This window comes from Bubalus kerabau, chromosome X, assembly GCF_029407905.1.
Source record: "Bubalus kerabau isolate K-KA32 ecotype Philippines breed swamp buffalo chromosome X, PCC_UOA_SB_1v2, whole genome shotgun sequence".
NCBI classification, from domain to species: domain Eukaryota; kingdom Metazoa; phylum Chordata; class Mammalia; order Artiodactyla; family Bovidae; genus Bubalus; species Bubalus kerabau.
Genome location: NC_073647.1, coordinates 49590250 through 49612130, shown reverse-complemented (window position 1 = coordinate 49612130; position 21881 = coordinate 49590250). Strand labels below are relative to the sequence as shown.

The 21881-nt window shown below is 60.8% G+C and overlaps 1 protein-coding gene across 1 annotated transcript; it reads right to left on the bottom strand.

Moving 5' to 3' along the window:
• Window positions 1–1146: 1146 nt before the first annotated feature.
• On the bottom strand, window positions 1147–14988 carry BGN (biglycan). Its single transcript, XM_055563417.1, has 8 exons — window positions 14876–14988; window positions 6229–6480; window positions 5846–5958; window positions 4861–5074; window positions 4247–4357; window positions 3896–3989; window positions 3655–3793; window positions 1147–2270 (listed from the first exon to the last, which is right to left on the bottom strand). Exons 2-8 carry the CDS (start codon window positions 6467–6469, stop codon window positions 2073–2075), a joined length of 1110 nt encoding a protein of 369 aa, XP_055419392.1. The 5' UTR covers window positions 6470–6480; window positions 14876–14988; the 3' UTR covers window positions 1147–2072.
• Window positions 14989–21881: the final 6893 nt, after the last annotated feature.

The following is a 21881-nucleotide window of genomic DNA, read 5'->3' as shown; positions in this document are numbered from 1 at the left end:
TCCCCCAAAGGAAAAACCTGCCTCCTGAAGGGCCCAAAGGGTGGAAGGGCCCCAATCTGAGAACCTGGGAAGGGCGGTGTTCATCCATTGCTGGCCCCCACCTCCGTCAGCTCCAGTCTCAGGAGGGCAGGAATTTCAGGAAGAGGTGATGGCAGTTCCACGCCAGACCCCTGGGCAGAGCGTCATTGCCAGGGGTGACACAGGGCCCCTGTCACCCCAGAGGGCCCTGGCAGCTCCAGCACTGAAGGGACCCAGCACAGACTGCCAGGTCAGGGCTGGTATGAGCTGCCCGAGGCCACCAGCATGACAAAAGACCACACAGGGGCTTCAAACACAGATCCAGACTCTCGTGTTCCGTCAGTGGCCCATGGCTGCTCAGGGAAGCCCTGGCTCCCATTGCCCAGTGCTCAGGACCCTGGTGCAGGACGAGGGCAGAGACGTCAGGTTGGAGGTAGCCTGCCTCCTGCTTAGCCCATTGGGCTTGCCACCCAAGGGGCATTTCTCTGAGGACTGTCCTCCCTTCGTCCTCTCTAGGGCAGATCTGTGTCCCCCGGCTTCACCGGCTGTGTCCCCGGTCCTTCCTAGTGAGCCTGAGCTTGCATGCTACGACCTGGGCATGGCTCTGCTGGCATACAAGGGGACCTACTGGGTGGACACTTGGCCTTGGGAGCCTAGGCCAAGCCAGAACAGGTGGGTGTACATGGCACTGGATCCTGTCCACATGAGGCCTGAACCTCCTAGGAGTGCGCCCCCTGGTGCTCACATGGGTGTGGCACATGGCTCTGCTCACAGCCAACATCCCATACGGTTCTGAGTCCCCAGATTCCAAGACCAGCTCCCTCTGGTGGTCTGCAGCCAGCTCTGCTTCAGGGATAGACCAGGCAACAGAGGGGACTAGAAGCGAGGGAAAGGGGGCAGCCTGGGGCCTTCTGCCTGGTTGCCCGGGTCCTCTAGGTCTAGCCTCCAACCTGAGGGTGCTCAGGACCCTTCCTCGAAGGCAGGGAAAGCAGCGAGTAGGCAACCCAAGGCTGGGCGTGGGCACAGAGAGGCAGAACCTGGGAGCCAGCCACAGTAGCCCAGTGTGGCTCCCCCTTCTGCTGGGTCCCCAGACGCCCTGAGAGGTGGCACACACACAGCCGTATTGCACAGTGTTTCTTTAATTGAAAGACAACAACCGACCTCAGAAGCAGCCCCTCCTCAAGCTGGGTGTGATGGTTTGAAACCCCCACCAGACCAGAGGCCGGATGGCAAAGGGAGGGGAGACTGAGCCATCATGGGGGGAAGGGGGACAGTGAGAAGCATGATGGGAACTCCAGTGGGACAGACCCTCAGGGTCTGGCTGAGCCCAGGGCTCCTCTCTTGGCTGTGGAGGAGGGGGTGCAGCACCTCCCTATCCGCTGGCCTCCGGAAGGGTCACCCAGGCTTTGGGTGAGCCTGGGCAGAGTAGGAGGGCAGCTGTCCCCCATACTCCACCTGCCTGGGTAATGGCTGGGCAGAGCCCAGAGAAACAGAAAGCAGACCTAGTCCAAGGATGTCAGAAACGAGAGGGAGGGACAGACAGAGAGAGCTGAACAAGACTGGACCAGGGGCCAGGAGACTCAGGAGGCTGCCCTGGGGGGCCATGAACTCGCAGAAGGATGGCAGGGGGCTGAGGAGGACAAAGGTAGCTGGCTGGGCTGAGGAGGGATGTGTGTCTGGCAGGTGGGGTGGGCTTAGTGGGGTCTCCATCCTTGAGCCCCCCAGACCCAGGGACCGTTTACCTTGGACTGGAGCCTCAGATCATTTGCTTTTGGGGTGAATGGGAAGAAAGCTTGGTTGGGGGGTGCGCCTCTGAATGGGTATGATGCGGGTGGGCAGGGGCAGCTCTGAATCCAAGGGGCATGTGATGGGGGCCAGGCATCACGCCCCACCTGCACACTTGGGAGCCAGGGTGGGAGTGTCAAGGGGCCGTGAGTGGAGGGTGGGGGTCAAAGGCGGGGCTTGGTTCCCTTGCTTTGCCACCCCTTCAGGACACATGCCGTGCACCCCAAGAGACCCTTCCCAAGCCACCACCGCAGCAGCTGCCACAGCCTCTACTTTTTATAGTTGCCAAACTGGATGGCCAGGCGGTCAGTGACGCAGCGAAAGGTGGCCGGCTGCACCTCCCAGTAGGGAACAGGGTTGTTGAAGAGGCTGATGCCGTTGTAGTAGGCCCTCTTGACCCCGAAGCCCACTGGGCAGAAGTCGTTGACGCCCACCTTGGTGATGTTGTTGGTGTGCAGATAGACCACCTGGGGACAGAGAGGTGTGGCTCAAGGCAGCAGGCCCCGTTGCCCGCCCCCAACCCCGCCCCTGAGTCAGCCCCACTTGGGGAGCCCAAGCAACGGGCAGAACCCGCAAGGCTGGTGCCCTCCGTGCCAGCCGAGTCCTGCCTGGCCGCCTCAAGGGTTCATGTGCTGCATCCATACAACCCTTTGAGGGCCTGGAGGTGATTCTTCCATTGTCTGGGAGTATAACCGGCTTACGTATGGTTGTCGGGCGGCTGTTGAACAGTGTTCAGGCACTGGTGTGTGACCAGGTGCTGGGATGGGGGGGTTAATGGGGTGGGTGTGAATGGGGCTGTTGATGTGGGAAGGATGCCACCCTGGGTTCACAGTCCTTGGCCCTTCCTCTGGGTTCCCTGGACTGAGGTTCTCCTCCTCCTCCTAGTACTCAGAAGCACTTGCCCCCCCACCCCCCCCAACTCCCCGAAGCCTCTGTCTATGGGAATGTAGGGTGGGGGGCGTGAGGACTGTCTGATGGGGTGGGGCAGAGGGATGCGTCGTGGAGGGCTGCAACAGTGCCTTCTAGAGGTGGCGGGATATGGCCACTAGAGGGCACTGCCGCTGTAGATTGGCAATCCCCTTGCAGGGCTAGGTGATGGATTCGCCCCAGCTGGACAGCCTGCAAGAATGGCCAGTCTCCTGGTATGTAGGCAGAGACTGAGGTCCAGAGCAAGGCCAAAGAAGACCTTGAGAGGACCCCTTGATCCCCTCATCAAGCCACTTCCTGCCCAGACTGTTCCCAAGCCCCTGGGCCTGTGGCACCTTTGTGGGGTCCCACCCACCCAAGAAACTCCAATATGTTGGCCACCTGATGTGAAGAGCTGACTCATTTGAAAAGACCCTGATGCTGGGAAAGATTGAAGGCAGGAGGAGAAGGGGACGACAGAGGATGAGATGGTTGGATGGTATCACCCACTCAATGGACATGAGTTTGAGTAAACTCTGGGAGTTGATCAAGGACAGGGAAGCCTGGTGTGTTGTGGTCCATGGGGTCGCAAAGAGTCAGACATGACTGAGCGACTGAACTGAACTGAACTGAACCCACCCGAGAGACCTTGAGCTCAAGTATCTACCAGGCTGGCTCTGGAGCATCCTGCCACTTCGCCACCCCTGTACCCAGCCTCCTCACTGTCCACAATGGGGTGCCTACTCTCCCCTTTCGCTTTCTCAGTACCTTTCCAGATGAGGAGCAGGAGTCATCGGCCAGAGCACACATCTGACCAGCTGCACAGTGAACTCTGGTTCTGCTTTGTGGTGGGTCCGAGCACTGACAGCTAGGGTCTCAGCAGCTGCCCCGGGGACATCGACTGCCCCCTCCCTTCGATGCATGTTAGAAACACCTGGCTCTCACCTGGAGGAGCTTGAGGTCTGGAAGACCAGCCGGCACCCTAGACAGCTTGTTGTTGTCCAAGTGCAGCTCCCGCAGCGTGGGCAGGAAACTCAGGCTCCCGTTCTCAATCATGCGGATCTGGTTGTGGCCCAGGCCCAGCCTGGGAAGGGATAGATGAATAAATGATGATGTGATGGGGTCCATGGGCTACAGTGCACTGGGCGGACTCAGGGCCCCCTGAGACCCCACCTCCACAGCCTACCTGTACAACTTAGAGTAGCGGAGCAGATCCTCTAGCTCGATTGCCTGGATTTTGTTGTGGTCCAGGTGGAGTTCATTGAGGGTCTCAGGGAGGTCTGCCAGGAAAAAAGGATGCTCTGAGCTGAATCCAGGAGACTGTGGGGTGGGGGAGGGCTGGTTCTGTGTGTGTGTGTGTGTGTGTGTGCATGTCTGCACGATTTCACTCTTGGTGGAGCAGAGAGCCAAGCTCTGCCCCAGGTGGGGAGAGGGGCGACCAAAGCCCTCCCTGAGTACAATGGGTGGCTCCAGATGGCTCTGGGCTCCCTACCTGTGCTGTCCCCCAAAACGTGGGAAGGAAGGGCTGCCTCCCTACCTTTGGGGATGCCAGTGAGCTTGGCCTCAGAGATGCGAAGGTAGTTGAGCTTCAGGCCATCAAACGCTCCAGGTTCAAAGCCGCTGTTCTCCAGGGGGTTCCCACCCATCTCTAGGAGAGAGGCTCTCTCAGCCCTGAAGCCAAAGCTAAGCATCTGTCCCCACACCCTCGGGGCCTGTCGCTTCCTAAGGGGCCCCCACTAAGCACCCACTCCCCCATCTCCCCCTGAAAGCAGTGCCATTAATTTACTGGATGAGCTGTAAACTCCTTGCTGTTGAACACCACGAACTACCAAGGGTCTTGGGCCTGGCATGGGCCCTTGGGGACAAGGGGAGCCCACCCAGCTTCTCCCACCTGGCCCCTGGCTGGCAGGCTGTGCCAGCTCTATACTTGCCCTTTCCTTATGGGCCTGGGTTTCTCTTCACCTGGCCTTGGCAGCTCTGGGGTGTGACCCTAGGCAAGCCTCCAGAACGTTCCGTGAGGCCAGCCAGCTTGTCCATGGCACCTGGCTGCTCTGGCGGGCAGAGCCCCCCTCCTTGACTCTCCCCCTTCCCTGTCCACCCTCGCCACCATGGGGGAGGGGTGAGGACCACCACAGGGCGGGCCTGGCTCACCAATGCAGTTCATGTTGCGAAGCCCATTGAACACGCCCTTGGGCACCTTGCGGATGCGGTTGTCATGGATGCGGAGCTCCACCAGGGAGCTGGGCAGGTTGGGAGGGATCTCCACCAGGTGGTTCTTGGAGATGTAGAGCTTCTGCAGCTTCCGCAGGGGGCTGAAGGCCTTCTCGTGGATCTTGGAGATCTTGTTGTTCACGAGGACCAAGGCCTGAGGTGGCACAGAAGTCCTCAGTTCCCCACCTGCCTGCCTTCTCCTCTCCCCTCTTCCCTGCCCCTGAGCTAGTGATTCATGTTGTCGGGGCTTCACAGATGCTGGAGTCCCAGCTCAGCCTCCAGGAGATCTACCTCTGCTCGTGGGCAGAGTGCAGAGTGGGAGCTGGCACTCAGGTCCAGCAAGGCCACTGCAGCTCATGCCCTGGTTACCCTACTTGCATCCTGGTTGCGATGCAACCTTTCCTTACTGTGTTGCTGGGAGGAGCCAATAAGATGCAAAGGTAACAGTCAATAGAGAGAATTGGGCTGGGTGATCCTGTCCTTCCCTGGTAGCTCAGAGAGGAAAGCATCTGCTTGCAATGTGGGGAGACCTGGGTTCGATCCCTGGGTGTGGAAGATCCGCTGGAGAAGGAAAAGGCCACCCACTCCAGTGCCCTTGCCTGGAAAATCCCATGGATGGAGGAGCCTGGTAGGCTACAGGCCACGGGGTCGCAAAGAGTCGGGACAGGATAAAAGGAAAGTGAAGTAGCTTAGGGACTTCACTTTCCTTTTATCCTGTCCTGACATTGCACATGTGCCCATGACCCTGAGTGCTCCTGCCGCAGCCGCCTCCTAACCTCTCTCAGGACTCCCTGAGTCCCCGGTCCTCTCTCACATTGCACAAGTGCATGCCCACACCCATCGGGACCCCACCCCTCCACACACCCGCTGGGCTGCAGGCCTGCTGCCTCTTCCCAGCCCCTTGGAAGAGTCAGGGTGGGCTTACGTAGAGGTGCTGGAGGCCTTTGAAGTCATCTTTTCGGAGCTCAGAGATGTCATTATTCTGCAGGTCCAGCAGCGTGGTGTCGGGCGAGATCTCCTTGGGCACAGCCTTTAGACCTGGGGGCCGGTGCTGCAGTCAGCAGTGTAAACCACAGCCATGGCCACGGCCACAGCCCCAGAGGGGTGCACATGCAGACCCGCACATGGGGACTCCATGGCTGCAAGTGGGTGTAGCTCCAAGGCCAGGGCTGGACACTCTTCTCCCTCCCCACGTGCTTTCAAGCAGACCCAGGGACACCCTCCCACAGTGAAATCAGGATCCCTGAGCCAGCTCCAGGTCACTCCCTGCCCACCCTCAGCCTTCCATGTCCGTCCCCCCAGACTGACCCAGGTCGGAGCACTGAACGACCCTCAGATGGCAGTGGCAGCCAAAAGGGCACATGGCGCTGTAGGTGGGTGGGAGGGAGTCCAGGTCTGGGATGCCCGAGGTTGTTTCTGCACCCGAAGCTTCCTCATCGTTCAGCATGGGCAGCCCATCATCCAGGGTGAAGTCCCAGAAGGCTTTTTGCTCAAAGGGCAGGGCCTGGCTCAGGGCCAGCAGGGCTGCAAGAGGCCACAGGGGCCACATGGTGGGCGTGCCTGCAAAGCCAGAGTGAGGAGGGGCCATCAGGGGAGCCCAGCTGATGCCCATGCCCAGGGGGCTGGGGTTCTGTGTGTGTGCTGGCCTCATGTCTGTCACACCTCCTCAGGGCAGCCAGACCCTGGGCTGGAGTGGCCAGGAGGGAGGTGTGGGTGGGCAGAAGGTCCTGGGCAGGATAGGGGCGTGGCTGGCTTCCTTCTGCCCTGCTCCGTTTTCAGGCAGGACTTGGCCACCGTGGGCTATGCTGTGTCTTTCCAGTTAGCGAGTCTGCACCCCTCCAATGCATGAGCACACACACACATGCATCACCCCCTCCCACACAGGACACTGAGTCAGCCTCAGCCTGTGTGTGTGGGGATCGGGGAGGCTAGTGGAGGTGGCGGAGAGGGAAACCCAACCCTCTGCCCCCACAGACCTTGAAGAATTAAGACTGAAAGATAACCATGGGGGCTGGGGCCAATCCTTTCCTGCCTGAGCCCCCTTTGCAGTGCACCCACGTTTTTCTAAGAAAGTCAAGAGGCCAAGGCACTAGGGTGGGCATGCTGGGCAGAGCTGGGCTAGCCCTGGAGCAAAGCGGAGGAGGGGGCATCCTCCCAGCCCATGTGTGGAATGCCAAAGATGGAGGGGGAACCCTGGCATCCCCCTCCATCCTTGCTGCTCCCGGGGGACCTTGGCTTCCTCCTCTGGCCCACAAAGCCTTCCCCTGACCTCTGTCCATGGCCCAGCCCCCTGGAAAGTCCACTGGAAGGGAACAGGCTACTGCCAGGGTGGCGGGCAGGGTCAGGCTTGTCTGGAGGCCCCCAGGCCGGGAAGCGGGCTGGGGGTGGGAGTTGGGGGAAAGCGGCCCTGCCCGAGCCTGCCCCTGGTGCCCACATCTACCTGCCTTCTCCTCCAGCAGAGGCTTCCCCCATCCAGATGGGCTCCTGTAGCAGGAAACCTTGTCCACGAAGAGGCTGCCCCCTTATCTAGATTTCCTGGGCAAGCCCCAGCCTCATTTTCCCAAGTGTGACACAGGGATACACATGCCCGCCTTGCTTATTACCCAAACACAGGGTGTCTGGGTTGCCCCGCATGCGGACCTCAACCCTATCCCACAGAGGCCCTCACTTGGGGCCAATCTTGGCCAGGGGAGGGGCTCTTTGGGGCTTCAGCAGGGTTGGGGTGAGCCCCCCGAGCCTGATAGCTGGCTGCAAAGTGGGGAGAGGCCCTGGGCAGGCCCAGTGGATGTGGGGCTGGGCTGGTGGCCTGGGGGGCTGCTGCCTTGGATCCCTGCCACCCTCAGGCAGTGGGAGGGCCACTTGCAGACCTGTGGGTACAACAGCTCTGCCCCTGGGGTTCCCATTGATCGCTATCTGGCCGCCCTCTCTCGCACCCCTCCTGCCCCTCAGAGCTGGTCATGTGACCTGTCCTGGTTCCCACCTTTGCAGCAGCTGGGGTGGGCAGTGTGCTTGGTGAGCAGATGCAGGAGGTAAGGGGTGGGGTGCCCAGGCCGGGGTTCAGCGGCCTCAGCCTCAGAGCCAGCCCCAAAGTGCCCCCAGCAGGCCGGCAACCCTCTTGAGCATGCAGCCCCCACTGATAGACTCAGAAAAGCCACCTTGCCTCTCAGGTCACACAGCAAAGTGAGGGTCCCTCCTGGCTGGGGGAGCCCCTGGCCTTCCTGGCTCCTTTGGGCCTTGAGCGCCAGTGGTCACACTCAATGTCCCACCAGCCCTATGCTGGTCCCATAGGACTGGGGGAGTCCCCACCCCACCCCACCCCCAGCCCCAAGGGTCTCGGCACAGAGTAGGGAGAAGACCCTGGGTTTGTCTACCTGGACCACAAGTCCCTTTTCCTTCCCACAGGTTCTCAAAGCACAGGGCAAGGTAGGGTGGGCCCAGACTTCCCAGGCACGGCTGGACACCCAGGGCTGAGACGAGGAAGTGAAGGGGAGGGTGAAGGTAGAAGGGCGAGACGGAGCAGGAGGCAGAGCAGGCTGCTCCCCCCTCGCCTGGCACCCCTGCCAAAGCTGCTACCTCACAGGGGGAATGAGTCAGGGCTAGAACACCCCGCTTAAGCCTTGGGAGGCTCTGAGATCCACCGTCCACCTGGACGGTTGGGGTGGGGTGGTCCGGCCAGGCCTGGGGGATCGGAAAGGCCTGGGGGCCTCCACAGGGAGCCTCAGCTTGCGTCTGGGCCCTCCACATGGAGCGCCCTGGCAGGACTAGCCACCGAGGCCCTGCGTGGGCTCATGGGACCCTCCCTGGGGGTGACAGGAGGCTGCAGAGGAGTCGAACCAGGTTCCAAGGTGCATCTGGGGTCCCCGCAAAGAGGCTGAGGGAGGGTGTGGGGTGGGGAAAGGCAGGCTCCTTTGGAAGCTCACTCTGAGGGAGAGGGAGGCTGAGGTCTTGAAGGCCCCCAGAGCCCTCAGGGCAGAAGACAAGGTTTGGCTGGTTCTCCCGGCCAGGAGCCGGGCCCAGGCAGTGGGCAGGCTGGCGGGCTTTCCGCCACAGCCCTCCTTTCCCCACAGAGAACTGGCAAGAGACTCAGCAGCCAGAACTGTGCAGGGGGGAGGGGGGCTGGCTGGACACCAAGACTGCCAGAGACCGCAAAAGACACCCCTGGCCCTCAGGGCCAGAAGGAGCCAGGAAGGGGCCTGGAGGAGGCGCCCAGGACCAAAGTTCCATTTGACGGAAGAGAAAATGGAGACCTAGAGAAAAGAACCCACCTCAGGCGACGCCAGGCCCCCAGGTTTTCACTATGGACACAGAGGGTGAGAACCATAGTCGGTACCCCCAGCCTAGCCAGGCCTCCGGGCCTCAGTTTCCCTTCATTGGCCTCCCCGGGCATGTCCCCGATGACTTCAGGCAGCCTCGGGCCCCATCAGGGGCCTCAACGAGCTCCACATCCTCAGAGCAACGGAAAGAAGTGGTGATGGTGTGAGGCCTCAGGCCGGGCGCCCACACGTGGGAGTGAGGACCGCCCGCCCCCACCCAATAGGGCTCTCCTTGTCTGGCCCTCTGAAAGGTTGCGCAGTCCTCTGACTGGGATATCTCCAGGTCCCAGCCAAACAAGACACACTGGCAACCACTGAGAACACGGAGGGGCCATGCCAGGCATTCACGTCAGGCCAAGGGTGGCAGGAGCGGGCCCTGAGGTCTGGCAGGCCCTGGGAACTCGCTTAAAGATGTGTGGCCCACAGCTGCCAAGTCAGAGATGCTGGACTCCTAAGCCCAGTGTCTGGCCCCACCAAGCAACCCGACCTGAACTCAGACACGTGTGCCATCTTCCAGTCAGCCCTGCTGGTGCCCACTTTTCTGCCCACTTCCCTCTCAGACTCCAACCCATCGTCCCCTGCACCCTCTAGCTCTAGTCTGCCCTTAGGTGGCACCCAGACAGAGGGCACGGGTGCCATCCCTGGGTCTTCCTGAAGCTGACGTGTGTGTGCGCATGTGGGGATGACTGTGTGAGGGGCTGGTGGCTGCAGTGGGGATTAGGGTGAGCCCTGCCCTGCTTGTGTCTACACCCCAGCCACCCCTGAACCCATCACCATGGCCTCAGCATGCCTTCCAGCTATGAGGGGAGCAGGCATCCAAGCGTGGCTGGCCAGGGCGGCTCCTTCCTGCTGGGTCCTGTGCCCCTGCAGCCTTCAGGCACAGACTTGACCTGGATGTGGGCGTCAGAGACCCACAGGGAGCCAGCCCATCTGCTGCAAGGAGCTGGCCCCAGGCCAGTGGCTGGTGCTACCCAGGCCAGACCTTTCTCCCCACAGCCCTGAAGACACCCATCACACCCCCATCCTGCTGGGAAACCTCTGGAAGGCTGGAAGGTCTAAGGGCTGGCCTTCCGCGGTGCCAGGAATCAGGGAGGAGATGAGCCAGGTCACCTGGTCTTTCTGCCCCAGAGCTTTCCTTCTCCCACTCGCTGAAGAAAGCCCGAGGGAGAGTGAGGGTGCTGTCGCTTCCCAGGGGTGCTACAGGAGGCCCAAGTGATTTCCTAACTCAGCCTTCCCCAGGGACAGCAGGAAGTGCTGTTTCTCCCATCACCTCTCCCTGACTCAGGCTGGAGGTGACGCTGATGGAAAACAAGGCTCTGTCCTGTGGGTCTGGAGCCCCCAGGCTTGCATCACGCAGTTTCTGGAAACACGGCATCTCTCAGGCTGCCACCATCAATAGCTCCCCTCGGCCCGCAGGGACAGATGGCCCTGTCCCGCCTGCAGCTGTAGGGAAGTGGCCTGGGAAAGCCATCATGCCACCCTGGCCCAGAGGGTCCCCCAAGCCTTTAGCTCACAGCAGGCGCCAGACCCCACAGGGAGATGTTTTCAGCCCGGCTCCCAGAACCTGAGGCCCTTGGCTGCCTTGCTCCCTCATGGGGCTGGGGGCTCAGCTTGGGGTGGAGCTTGCCCTCTGCAGCCAGCCTAGGAGGTCTTGCTGGACCTGTGACCTTCAGCTCCTCCCAGGGCTCCCCCTCTGTGTGGTGGGGTGGCCTGTAAATCCCTAGGACCGCCATCGAGGCCAAGCTGGAACTGAGACTGTGAGAGGATGGAGGGGGCACCCAGCTCCCCAGCTGTCCCTGTCTCTGGAGAAAGGGCTCCCAGAGCCAGTCTCCCTCTGCCCTCTGTCTGGCTCCTTCAGGTCCCAGTTTTGTTGCCCAAATCTGTGATCCCTTGGACATTTGGACTTCTGACCGCTGCATCCCTTTTGGGCCATTTGATTCTTCTAGAGGCTGCTGGTGGGTGAGACGCGGGGGCAGGTTCGCTGTTGCATGGAGCCTGGGACCTCTCCCAGCCTGCTGCCCCATGTCCTGCAGCTCTGCCCCGTGCTGCAGTTTCTGCTGATTTGGGACTTCACACCATGGACCAGGAGAGCTGGGTGTGAGCTAGCCGGGTGGAGCCCCAGGACCCTAAACCCTGAGATTGGATGTGTTACCTAGGGAGAGGCAGGGGGGAGTCCTCAGACTCCCTGGCACCTTCGGTAGGCTTGGGATGTCAGAGATCCCAGCCCACCAAGGAGCACAAACTGGGCTGCTGAGAAGGTGGGGGACAAGCCAAAGAGGGCTGAACTGTGGCTGGCGCTCCAAGAGCCTGGGGTGGGGGCGGCCCCAGAGCGGGTGAAGCAAGTCCTGGGGGACCCTGGGGCTGATGGCTCCAGGTGCAGGAGGGCTTTTACCCCAGGACTTCTTATCTAGAAGGTTCATCTTATCTAGATGAACCACAGCCCCAGTGAGCAAGACTAAGCAGACCCCTTCCCCATTTCCCCCCAGGCTGTCTCCCACTGGCTTCCTTGAAGATGGGATTCACCAAAAAGGTTTTGTGCGTGATCGAAGTGTGAGTGGTCCCAGTACGTGAGCAGAGAGGACAGAGGGGATGGGAGAGCACTGTCTGGCCTGGGAACCAGCCAAAAGGAGGAGTGTGGAGCTGGCAGGATCCTGTGTGCCCGCTTTCAGGAGCCCATGCCTATCCCCCCTCCCCCCACTGCGGCTCATAGCAGCGGGCCCCAGGAGGGTCACTGTCACCCTCTAGCCCCTCGAGTAGAACTAAACCCTTGGGCTGGTGTGTCCCATCCCACCAGCAGGGTGGAGAGGCTCAGGGAGGGGTACCCAGCTCAAGGCAGGGACCGAGATCTCCCACCCTGGGGTAACCAATGAGGACGATTGGGAGGCTGTCATGGTGGGTGTGGGAAGACCTTTTCTAACAATCCAGGGTGTTGGCACATAGGCAAGGAAGAGGGGGCAGACATGCCGGCCAAAGGACCAACGGCTCAGTGGTCTAGCAAGTAGAGCTTTGGAGACCCTAGAGCTGGGGCTGGGGTCCTGCCTGGGGGCACTTTGGGCGTTGGGCTGTGCCTGCTGTTCATGTGCTCCTGGATGGCCCTGGGGGCCGGCCACTGTCCTAGGCTATGTCCCAGGCAACCAAGGACAAGTGACCGCTAGGACGGGCCTGTCTCCTTGGGGCTTCTCCAGGGAGCAGGGGAGGGCTGGCAGTGGGTGGCTCTGGGAAGCAGGCTCATGACTGATTCCTCCTCTGGGACTTAACGCCAATGCTGGAAGGGACCCTCTGCGGTCCTGAGTGACTACAGAATATCACTAAAGAGAGGAGATGCTTTCTTGTCTTTTGAATACCCCTTCTGCTCCAGTCCTTCCCCGTTCACCCTTCTGTCATGAGCCAGGGCCACTGATGGGATTGGGGAGAAATTCAGGCCAAGGCTTGTATGTCATCCTGTGCAATGGTGAGAGGGCTAGCACCCTATGTTTCTGGGCCCCTAAAATCAGCTGGCAAAGAACTGCCACCAGACCTGTAGTTGAAGGGACTGAGCCTCGGACTCCCCATCAACACAGTGAGGCCCTTGTTCCAGGGCAGGGCATTACAAGCAATAGGCTGTCTGTGACCTGGGTCCTTGGGACCTGAAGGTGGGCCAGTGGGTGAGCCAGCTAGGGTTGCGGGGCGGCCACTCAGCTGCTGGCTACATGGCAACGGGAGCCCTCCCTGATGCCAGTCTCTTTCCACGGCCTGGCCCCTGTGGCTGCGAGACAGCCGTGTGCCTTCCTTTCGATGAGCCTATGGCAGCTGGTCATAGGGCATTCTGCACAAAAGCACCTCTGCCCAACCACCAGGGTGTGGATTGCATAGATGGTTGCAGGGGGCCAGGAGGCGCTCACCTGTGCGCACACAGGGGCGGCCACGTGTTATCCCTCCTCATGAACCCGAGAGCCTGGATGCACATTCCAGAGCATCTCCAGCTTCTCTCAATTCCAACCAGTCCCCACAGGTTGGCCGGCCAGGGAGGGGCGTGGACACAGAAGCAGGAGACCCCAGGGCACGGGACTGGCCACATCGGGGACCTGAGCGGCCCTTAAGAAGACTTCAACAGTGAGAGCAATCTCCCAGGCCTGAGCAAGGTCTGCTCCATGCCCCCCACCAGCACTCTGCCTCAGAGGACCCTGGGCCTTCTGCTCCACTGAGCACAGCCAACTCAGGAAGCTCTTGCCAACCCGTGCCTAGGCCCCAGACCCATCCACAGAGTGGTGAGGTGGGGCTCCCACCCCTGAGTCTTTCAGGGCACTCTGCTGGGTTCCTCGTCAGGTCCCTTGGCATGCCAGCCATCTTGGGAGCTTGCTAGGACAGGGGCCTGGGGCCCGGCCGCCTCCCACACCAAACCGCACACCCTACAGTTGACCATAAGCTATCACGATCAACACTCGAGTGCCTCTAATGGCTCCCTGGATGCTATGGGGTCAGTAGCCAGGGTTTGTCAGTCAGGAGCCCTGACTCCTGGCCCTAGCTCTGCCCCTGACTGGCTGGGCCACTGTTGGCAGTTTCCTGCCCCTCTGTGGGCCTCTGTTACCCTCTCTGTGCAATGGATGGGGTAGGGGGTCCCACGAGACCAGCTCTGGAGGGCAACCTTGTTAGCGCTGTTTGGTTTCAGATTTGGGATGCTCTTTCCATTCTAGAGGTGTCCCCAGGTACCCGCGGGGTGCGTCCTTTGGAGAACAGAGCACCTAGCCTGGGATCTCTTGAGCTCCACCCCTCCCTAAAAGTGCCCATCCTGGAATGATGATGTCCTTGAATTGACCCACAGAGCCCTTTGGGGCCCCAGGCCAAGCCGGCCTGGCTAACATGGCACAGTGGCCTGGGTTTCCTTCTGTACCCCTCTTTGGAGCCTCAATTCAAGGAGGTTCTGGGGACAGAGAGGCCTGAGCCACTCAGGCAGCCCCACTCAGGCCCCCCACCCCCGACCCCCCACCCCCAGGCATGGCTCTGTAGACCCACGCCTCACCCAGGAGGAGGTGAACGCAGAACACTTGCCTGCGAGTAAGCAAGGAATATCTGGGCAGGGTGCCTGGGGCGTGCCTGGGAAACCAAGTCGCGGAGCCCATGCCGTGGTCTAGCCCCAGGCCCTGGGGATTGCTCCCCAGCACTGAGTTCAGGCCGGAGCCCGGAGGTCTATCCTAACCAGGGGCCAGAGTCAGGCCAGCGAGGGGGTGCAGGGCGCACCTGGGATTTGATGATGTTCTGGGGTGGCCGCCAAGGGGCAGAAGCCCAGGGGGATGTGGAGTGTGAAGCCAGGCTGAGCAAGGGGAGAGGGAAGGGGATGGAGAAGGTGCCTGGAGGACCCAGGGGGGAAAAGAGGCTGAGATGGGACCGGGACCAAGGAGGGGCTGCAGGGTGGCCACGAAGGGGAGTGCTGGGATCCTGCAGCAGGGGGCCGTGGGAATCTGCAAGCAGCCTCGGGGGGCGGGGGAGGGTGGGAGATGGCGGTGAGGGGGCCTCAGGGGCAGGGGTAGGGACGAGGAGGGTGAGTTTGGGGGGGCGCAGGGTTGGGGCATCTGGAGGATGAGACAGCGAGGGCGAGGGCGGTTCCAGGCCAGCTGTAGGAATGGTGGGGGACAGGATGGAGCTTGTGGGGGTGGGGGCCTTACCTGAGGAGGGCAAGCGGTGGGCACGCGCTGGCTGGTGGGCAGCCTGAGGCGTCAGCCAGTCCCTGCGTCTGTGTGTTGTGTCGTCTGAGAGCAGCTGCTCACTCCTGGGCAGTTCGGGGAGAGAGGGAGAGGGAGGCGGCGGGAGGGAGGGTAAAGGCTGGGCGGGCGGGTAGGCCGACGGGGAGGGGACGGCGGGGAGGGGGCGGGGATGGGGGGAGGGGGCGGGGAGGGAGGGAGAGAGGGAGGGAGGAAGGGAAGGAGGGGGCAGGCTTCCCGGCCCCCCTGGCAGCTTCAAAGGGAGTAATTTTCTTGTAGACGGCTGGGCTAGCTGTGCCCCTCCCCCTTACGCCCCCCACCCCGAGGACGACCCCCCCCACTCCAAGGCCACGACCCCCTGCCCCCCACCCCGGGGAGGCACACTCTCTCACTCAGACAAGGCCCCTTGGCGTCTCCAGGCCAACGACGCAGCCTCAGAGATTCAAACTTTCCACCATCCGGATGGGGACACTGAGGCCCAACAAAGGGGGCGGGAGCCGGCTCGCTGGCCGGTGCTTGGCCTGGAAGAGGAAGGCGAGAGGGCAGAAATGGAAGGGGGACAAGGGGGTGGTGGCCTCCAAGTGCTAGTCCGGCGAGGGGCCTCTGGTATCCTGTCCTGAGCCTTCCCAGAACGAACGTGTGTCAGCCGCAGCCTGGGGAGGAGGTGGTTGTCTGGGATCAGGAAGGGAGCCGTGGTGGATTGCTGGAAGGGCTGGATTCACTTCCTGGCCCACTCCAGCCTTTTTGTCCCTGTGACCTCAGAATGGGGTTCAGCTGGGAACTGGCAGGGGGCAGCACAGATTCTGGGGGTCCTCCTCCCCGGCTTGCCTGCCCCGAGCTGAGGCTCGCAGAAGCTGATTCAGAGAGGCGGAGCCGGCCAGTCATCCTTCTGCTCCATCGGAGCAGGTCCCCCAGGGTGCAGGAACCGCGATGAGGGTGGCCACTTCCTCAGCGCTGAGGCTGGTGTTGGCCACTTCTTGGGGTAACCGGGTCAGCCCACCAAGTGTCCCAGAAAGAGGCTGTCAGCAGCCATGACACCCACGCCATCCCTGGTAGCTCAGCCACTTCCTGAGAGACAAGCCCACCCCTCCTCCCTGTCCCTTGGGGTCCCAATTCTTCCCCCCCACCCTGGCCCTTTTTGCCCAGTCTTGGCCCAGGGAGCCTCCTGCAAGAGCAGCTTTGGGGAGACAGAGGTGAGGGTTTAGATGGGACGAGAAACTGAGGCAAGGAGCCCCACTGAGATCTGCAAAGGAGAATGGGGAAAGAAATGAAGGCCAGACAGAACTCCACTGAGCCCAAAGGAGGAAAAAAAAAAGGAAAAACTCAACATGGCAGGGGCAGAGGGCAGGTCAGGGAGAGGCAGAGCCAGTGAAAGGAGAACAGGGGTGAGGCCTCAGGGTCCCGCCTACCTAGCCAGCAGGTAGGTTCTAGAAAGTTCTACCAGGGCTGCGGTTGGGCCCATATCCCTTTTCTGTGTGGAAGCATCCATTCAGGCATGGCCGGTTGGACCTGGGACACAGCCTTGACAAAGCTGTGGTGGCTCCCTCTTGTTCCCGCGGGTGAGGTAGTGACACTTGGTTGGAAGCACGTGCCCTTCCAGACACAGGGGTTGGTTTCGCTTATTTGTTTGTGTGCTTTTTTTTTTTTTCCTGTTTATTGGTGAAATATTCAAATATCTCTGGCAGTAGAAGGACTCATACCATGAAGCCCGGGTCACCCCACAGAGCAGCAACTCTCGTTCACAGCTGGGAAGGAGGAGAAAGAGGGTCCAAAACACATATAAGACCTTGTGCTCACATTGCGTGAGCCTGTAGGAAATGTCTAGAATCGGCACAAGGACAGGGACAAAAAGTAGATTCGTGGTTTCTTAGGGGGGTGTGGCAGATAGAGTGGTGACAGCCAAAGGTATGAATTTTCTTTAGGACTTGATGAAAATGTTCTAAAATTGACTATGATGATTTTGGACCCTCTGTGAAGATACTAAACAAAAACCATTGTACTCATTAAATAGGTGAATTAATTGTATGCTATAGAACCTTTCCAAAACATATTATGGAAAAATCTGGACAAGCTTTTTGGTCAATGCAACATAGCTCCATAAAGTTATTGAAACCTTTTTTTAAATAAAAAAAAACAAAAACAAGCAAACAAAAAGGGCACAAGGCATGCCTACCACCCAAGGAGCCAAGTTGCTTACTGAGTAAGGTCCCACCTGGCCTGGTGCCCCCAGCCACTCTCTGTGGAGCCTTGCACTGCTCTGGGGACTCTGTGGCCGGGCTCTGAGCTCTGCAGGGAGGCGACTGGAGCAGGCCATGGCCACACACAGCGCCAGAGGCACTCAGGAAGGCTTCCTGGAGGAGAGGACTTAAAGCAGACAAGTAGAGAAGAGGGATATTGTTGGCAGAAGGAAGACCATAGGGGAGCAGGAAGGCAGTTAGGTGGGAAAGCTTAGTGGTGGGCCAGGCAGGCTCCTGGAGGGCACTTGGGGCAGCAGTGAGGCTACACCCTGCACCTTGGAGCTCTTCCCTGCAGCTGGAGGTGCGTCTGGGGCAATGTGTCCGTAAATACGGTTCTTGCGCCTGGAAGGCTTTTCTGTCTGTGGTTTGCAGTCTGCAATAAGCCATAACTGCACGCCCGGCCCAAGGCCCACTGAGTCACTGGGCCTGGCCCTCTAATTTGGGGGCCACTCCCAGACCAGCCAGGCTGCACCTCAGTCCTGGGCCTCCCCCGCCCCCTCCCTCTTCTCTGCAGCCGAGGAACAACTGGGACCCCAGTTGAAGCAGCCGCTGAGCACAGCACGTCCTGCTGGCCAGCGGAGCCACGGCCTCCTGGCCTCTGGCCTCCTGGGGCTGGGAGGAGGCAGCAGGAGGCAGGGGAGGGCAGGCATGGGGTCAAGGCAGGAAGGAAGAGCAGGCATTTCCTGAGGCCCCCGGGCCCTCAGAGGAGGCTGATGCACAGCTGTCTTAGCTCCACAAGAACCAGCGCAGAGAGGGCTGGCTGAGGGACTGGAGGTGGGGGCGGGTGGGCCGGAAGGCAGAGGCCAGCCTCTGCCATCAGGAGCCCAGGGGTGACTAACACCCTTTCCCAGCATGCTCTGTACCTCTGGGACATCACTGCACAGGCCCCCAAAGCCCCAGTCTGGACACTAGTCCCAAGGGACTAAAGAGGACTGGGTGATCCTGCCAGCAGTCCCCTGCCCCTCAGCCAGGATACCCTAGCAGCCTCCACTTGTTAGAAGGCCCTTGTGCCAGGAGTCAAGAACACAGCCCGTTCAAGCTGCCTTTGCTACGCATCCCTCAAGGGCATAGTCTGGTAGCCTAGGAGGTGGCCCAGTGGGTCGGGTTCCCAGAGGCTCAGAGAGCGCCTGCCCCAGCCTGAGCGCCAGCCCACCCAGATGCTTGCCCCCATCCTGTGTGCTTCTAGGGTCTGGAGAGATTATCCTGGCCCTGACCTTCAGGGACCCTCAGCCATCCCCCTTTCAGGGCCTTCCTGGCCTCCTTGCCCTGCTGTGTCTGGCTGGTGCTCCCCTCTGCCTCTGCTAATCACTCCCCTTCTTTGTTTTTCTGGGCTCCCCAGCCCTTTTTCAGGTCTCTCTTCTGCATCTCTGTCACTTCCCTGGGCACTGAGTTAGTCAGCCTCAACTTCCACTGGTCCCCCTCACCTGCCTGGAGCTCACTGGATGGGGCACAGGGAGGACTTCCGGGAGGAGGGAGCACAGGGAGGACTTATGGGAGGAGGAGGAGGCTCCCAGCGGTGTCCCGGGGCTGCTTTCCAGCCCCTCCTTGGAGTGCTCCCAAAGGTTCTTGCACAGCCAGCCCAGTAGGAGGCATCACCCACAGAAGCCCCATTGCCAGGCAGGGACCTGTCACACACATACATTAGGGTTACTTCCTGAACACGCCACCCTGCCTAGAACTCAGCCAAGATCTTGGAGAGGGCCCTCGAGGCTCCTAGGCACTGCAGCCCCTGCACCCAAGTCAACACCCCCAAGTTCACAGCCTTGCCTGCCGTCACTCTCAGTCTACTGGTTTTATCCACTGCCCTCGTCCACACTGCCCAAATCTCTGCACCCTCATGGGCTGGGCAGGGCCAGGGCAGGGGCCAGGCCCACAGTAACCAGGAACAGTCCCTCCCACCTCATTGGTTCCTTGGCATTCTGGAGCCCCCAGGGCCAGCAGGTGTAATGTGCCCAGGGAACCCTCTGGATGCCGGGGACCAGTCCCACTCCTTAGAGTGGGCCGAATCTCCACTTTCTGGAAGGTTCCCAGCTCTGATGGCTGAGGCGTGGTCGGTGAAAGTTGGCACTCTCTATGCCAGAGCTTTTTTTGACCTTCCCTTGAGGACATAATCACACAGCGGCTCTGTGTCCCAGGCTGCCAGGGCTGTAATTTCAGGGCTCGAAGGGGGCTCCGTGGGGGCCTGGCCCACGTCTAGCTATCTTTAGAGAGGCACGCTCTGGGTGTGGCTAGAGGAGGCAGCTGGACAGGGGACTGTGCCACAGGGCTGCATCTGTGGCCACTTGCAAAGCCATGGAGACCCCAAAAGGCCATGAAACAGGGCGGGGTCCTCCCTTGGAGGACACCAGCCCCCAGGAGTGGGCCCTGGATCTGCCTGCTGCCCTGGGCCCAGCAGGCTCTGGTGGGTGCTGTAGTCGAGAGCAGGTGCAGGGTTGGGGGCCAGGCAGCCAGCCTTGCTGGACTGGCCCTGCGTGCCCGCCATGGTGCCACTGCTCACAGGTCGGGGTCAAGGGAGGCACAGGCCTGGGGGGAGCAGCATGCCTGTCACATCCTTTGTCCTCCTCACTCTCTAACGCCCCTTCCTCAGCCTGTCTTTCTTAAAGACCATGAGGCAGGAGGAAGGCTTGGAACCAGCTGGGGGAAGCCCCTCGAAGGACTGGGTGGCAGGCCCTCGGGTTGGAGTCCTGGGGAAGAGGAAGAGGTGGCCAGAAGAACGTTGGTGGGCAGAACTGTGGGATTGTGCGTGGGGTGGGGCCCTCGAGGTTCCTGGAAGGAGTTCCCCCTGGCTCCCTGTCCCCCTTCTCTGCTCCCAGTGGCCATTAGCCTCTGTGACTCGCTCCTGGTTCCTGCTGTCCCCACTGGTCTCATCCTCAGTCGTACCCCTGCTGTCGGAAGACCTCTGCCGCCTTGGTCCAGGGACTGATGAACGCCTTGCTTTTCACCACCTGAATATAGTCACCCCTAACCTGTCATCACCACCATCACCGTGATGACCATGAGGAACCCTCTGATGCCCAGTGTTTCTGGGTTACTCACTGGGCCACGCCCACCACTGGGCACCACCACCAGCAGGCACCAATGAGCAGAGGGTACAGGGTGGGCTTGGTCCTGCCACCAGGTCTTGGCCGCACTGTGCTTGCTCCCCTGGCTTGAGGTCTGTCTGGGGGTGTCACCCTCCTTGGGGTTGTGCCGGCACGGGCACCACCCGGAGAGGACTGAAGGCCCTGACATCCCGGCCCTCTTGGGGAGTTGCCTGAGCTGAACAGAGGGTCTTTGCCCCAGTCACCCGCTCCTTTGCTGGGAAGGCCTACCTAATGATGACAGGGGGTATAAAAGTCCTGTGCCCTGTTCCAGCTCCTGACCAGCTGGGGTCCAGGGCACCTGTAGGCCTTGGCTTGTCTTGCATTGTTGGTCACATGCCAGCTTCTCCCTGGGCCTACTCTTATCCTCCCCTCCCCTCAAGAGCCTCCGAGGAGACTTCCTCATGCCTCTCCTCACCTCTGAGTCAGCTTCCGGGGAGCTCAATGGTGGATACCCACTCGGGGCTGAGGAGGGTCATGGAAGGATTGCCCAGCCCCTGCTGGGTTCAGTCCACTTGACAGAAGCCCCAAGGGCCAAGCGCTCTCTGTGTGAAGTGGAATTAGCCCAGAGGGTCTGCTCAGTAGGGAGGTAAGAGCAGTTGGGGGTGGGGGTTGCCCAGCCTGAATTTCCTGTGCCTGCCAGGGGGCCAGAACTCTGAGTCTGGGGAGGGGACTGGGGGCTGACTGAACTGGAGCTGGAAGGGCTGGGGGGGCAGGCAGCCAGACTGGGGAGGAGGGTTTGTGAGAGCTGGGAAAGCAACAGGGGGCCTCCCCACAGGGCCAGTGCCTCAAGGGCTGCTGACCTCTGACCCAGTCCAAACAGGAAGTGCCATATCTGTGGGCCCAGGCCCAAGAGGAAAAGGAATGCAAGGATGAGTCCAAAGCAAACACTCCGCCAGCTTCCCAGGCCTCTCCCCGCCCCCTGCCAGAGTCTGGCCTTTTCTCTGCTCAGAACTCAGGGCTGAGGCATGCGGGGGCTGACTACAGAATAGGACTGACGCAGGACTCCCAGCTCCCAGGCCCAGACCTCAGGCCGAGGCGCTGGCAGGGCAAGGTCTTGACAGTGGGCACTTTTTCCTTCACATCCAGCAGCTGTGCTGCATCCTCAGTGCCTGTCATGTGCTCTCTCAATGGCCGCCATATTGCCATGAGCTCCCCACGCCCCGGGGCAGCGGCTGTGAACTGTTCCAATGACCTCCAATGGGCTCTCAGCACAGTTGAAGGGCCTGGTGAGGCTGAGCGCTCATAGCTAGCTGCTGTCTCCCCCACTAGGCGGACAGTCAGCACCTCTTGTGTGTGTCCTCTCCCGGGACAGAGATGCTTCCTGGACAAGAGGGTAGTGATGCTTCCCTGAACAGTGGCGGTGAGCCGGGCCTCAAGATGGCTTTGGGCCAAGCTGCAAGGGGACTTCAGGACCCTGGCCAGGGTGGGTGGGGGTGGGGAGACTCTTGGAGAAGATTCTAGAATCAGGCCCTCTTAACCTCCTGCTGATGAAGCCATGTCCAGGATGTGGGCTCTGAGGGCTCCATGCACCCTGGAGTGCCAAAGTGTACAGGCAGCTGAGATCCAGGAGGGAGGGAGGGAGGCAGGGAGGCCAGTGGAAGCGAGTGGGCTTGAATGAGATTTATTTATTATGTTCAAGTCCAAACCAGC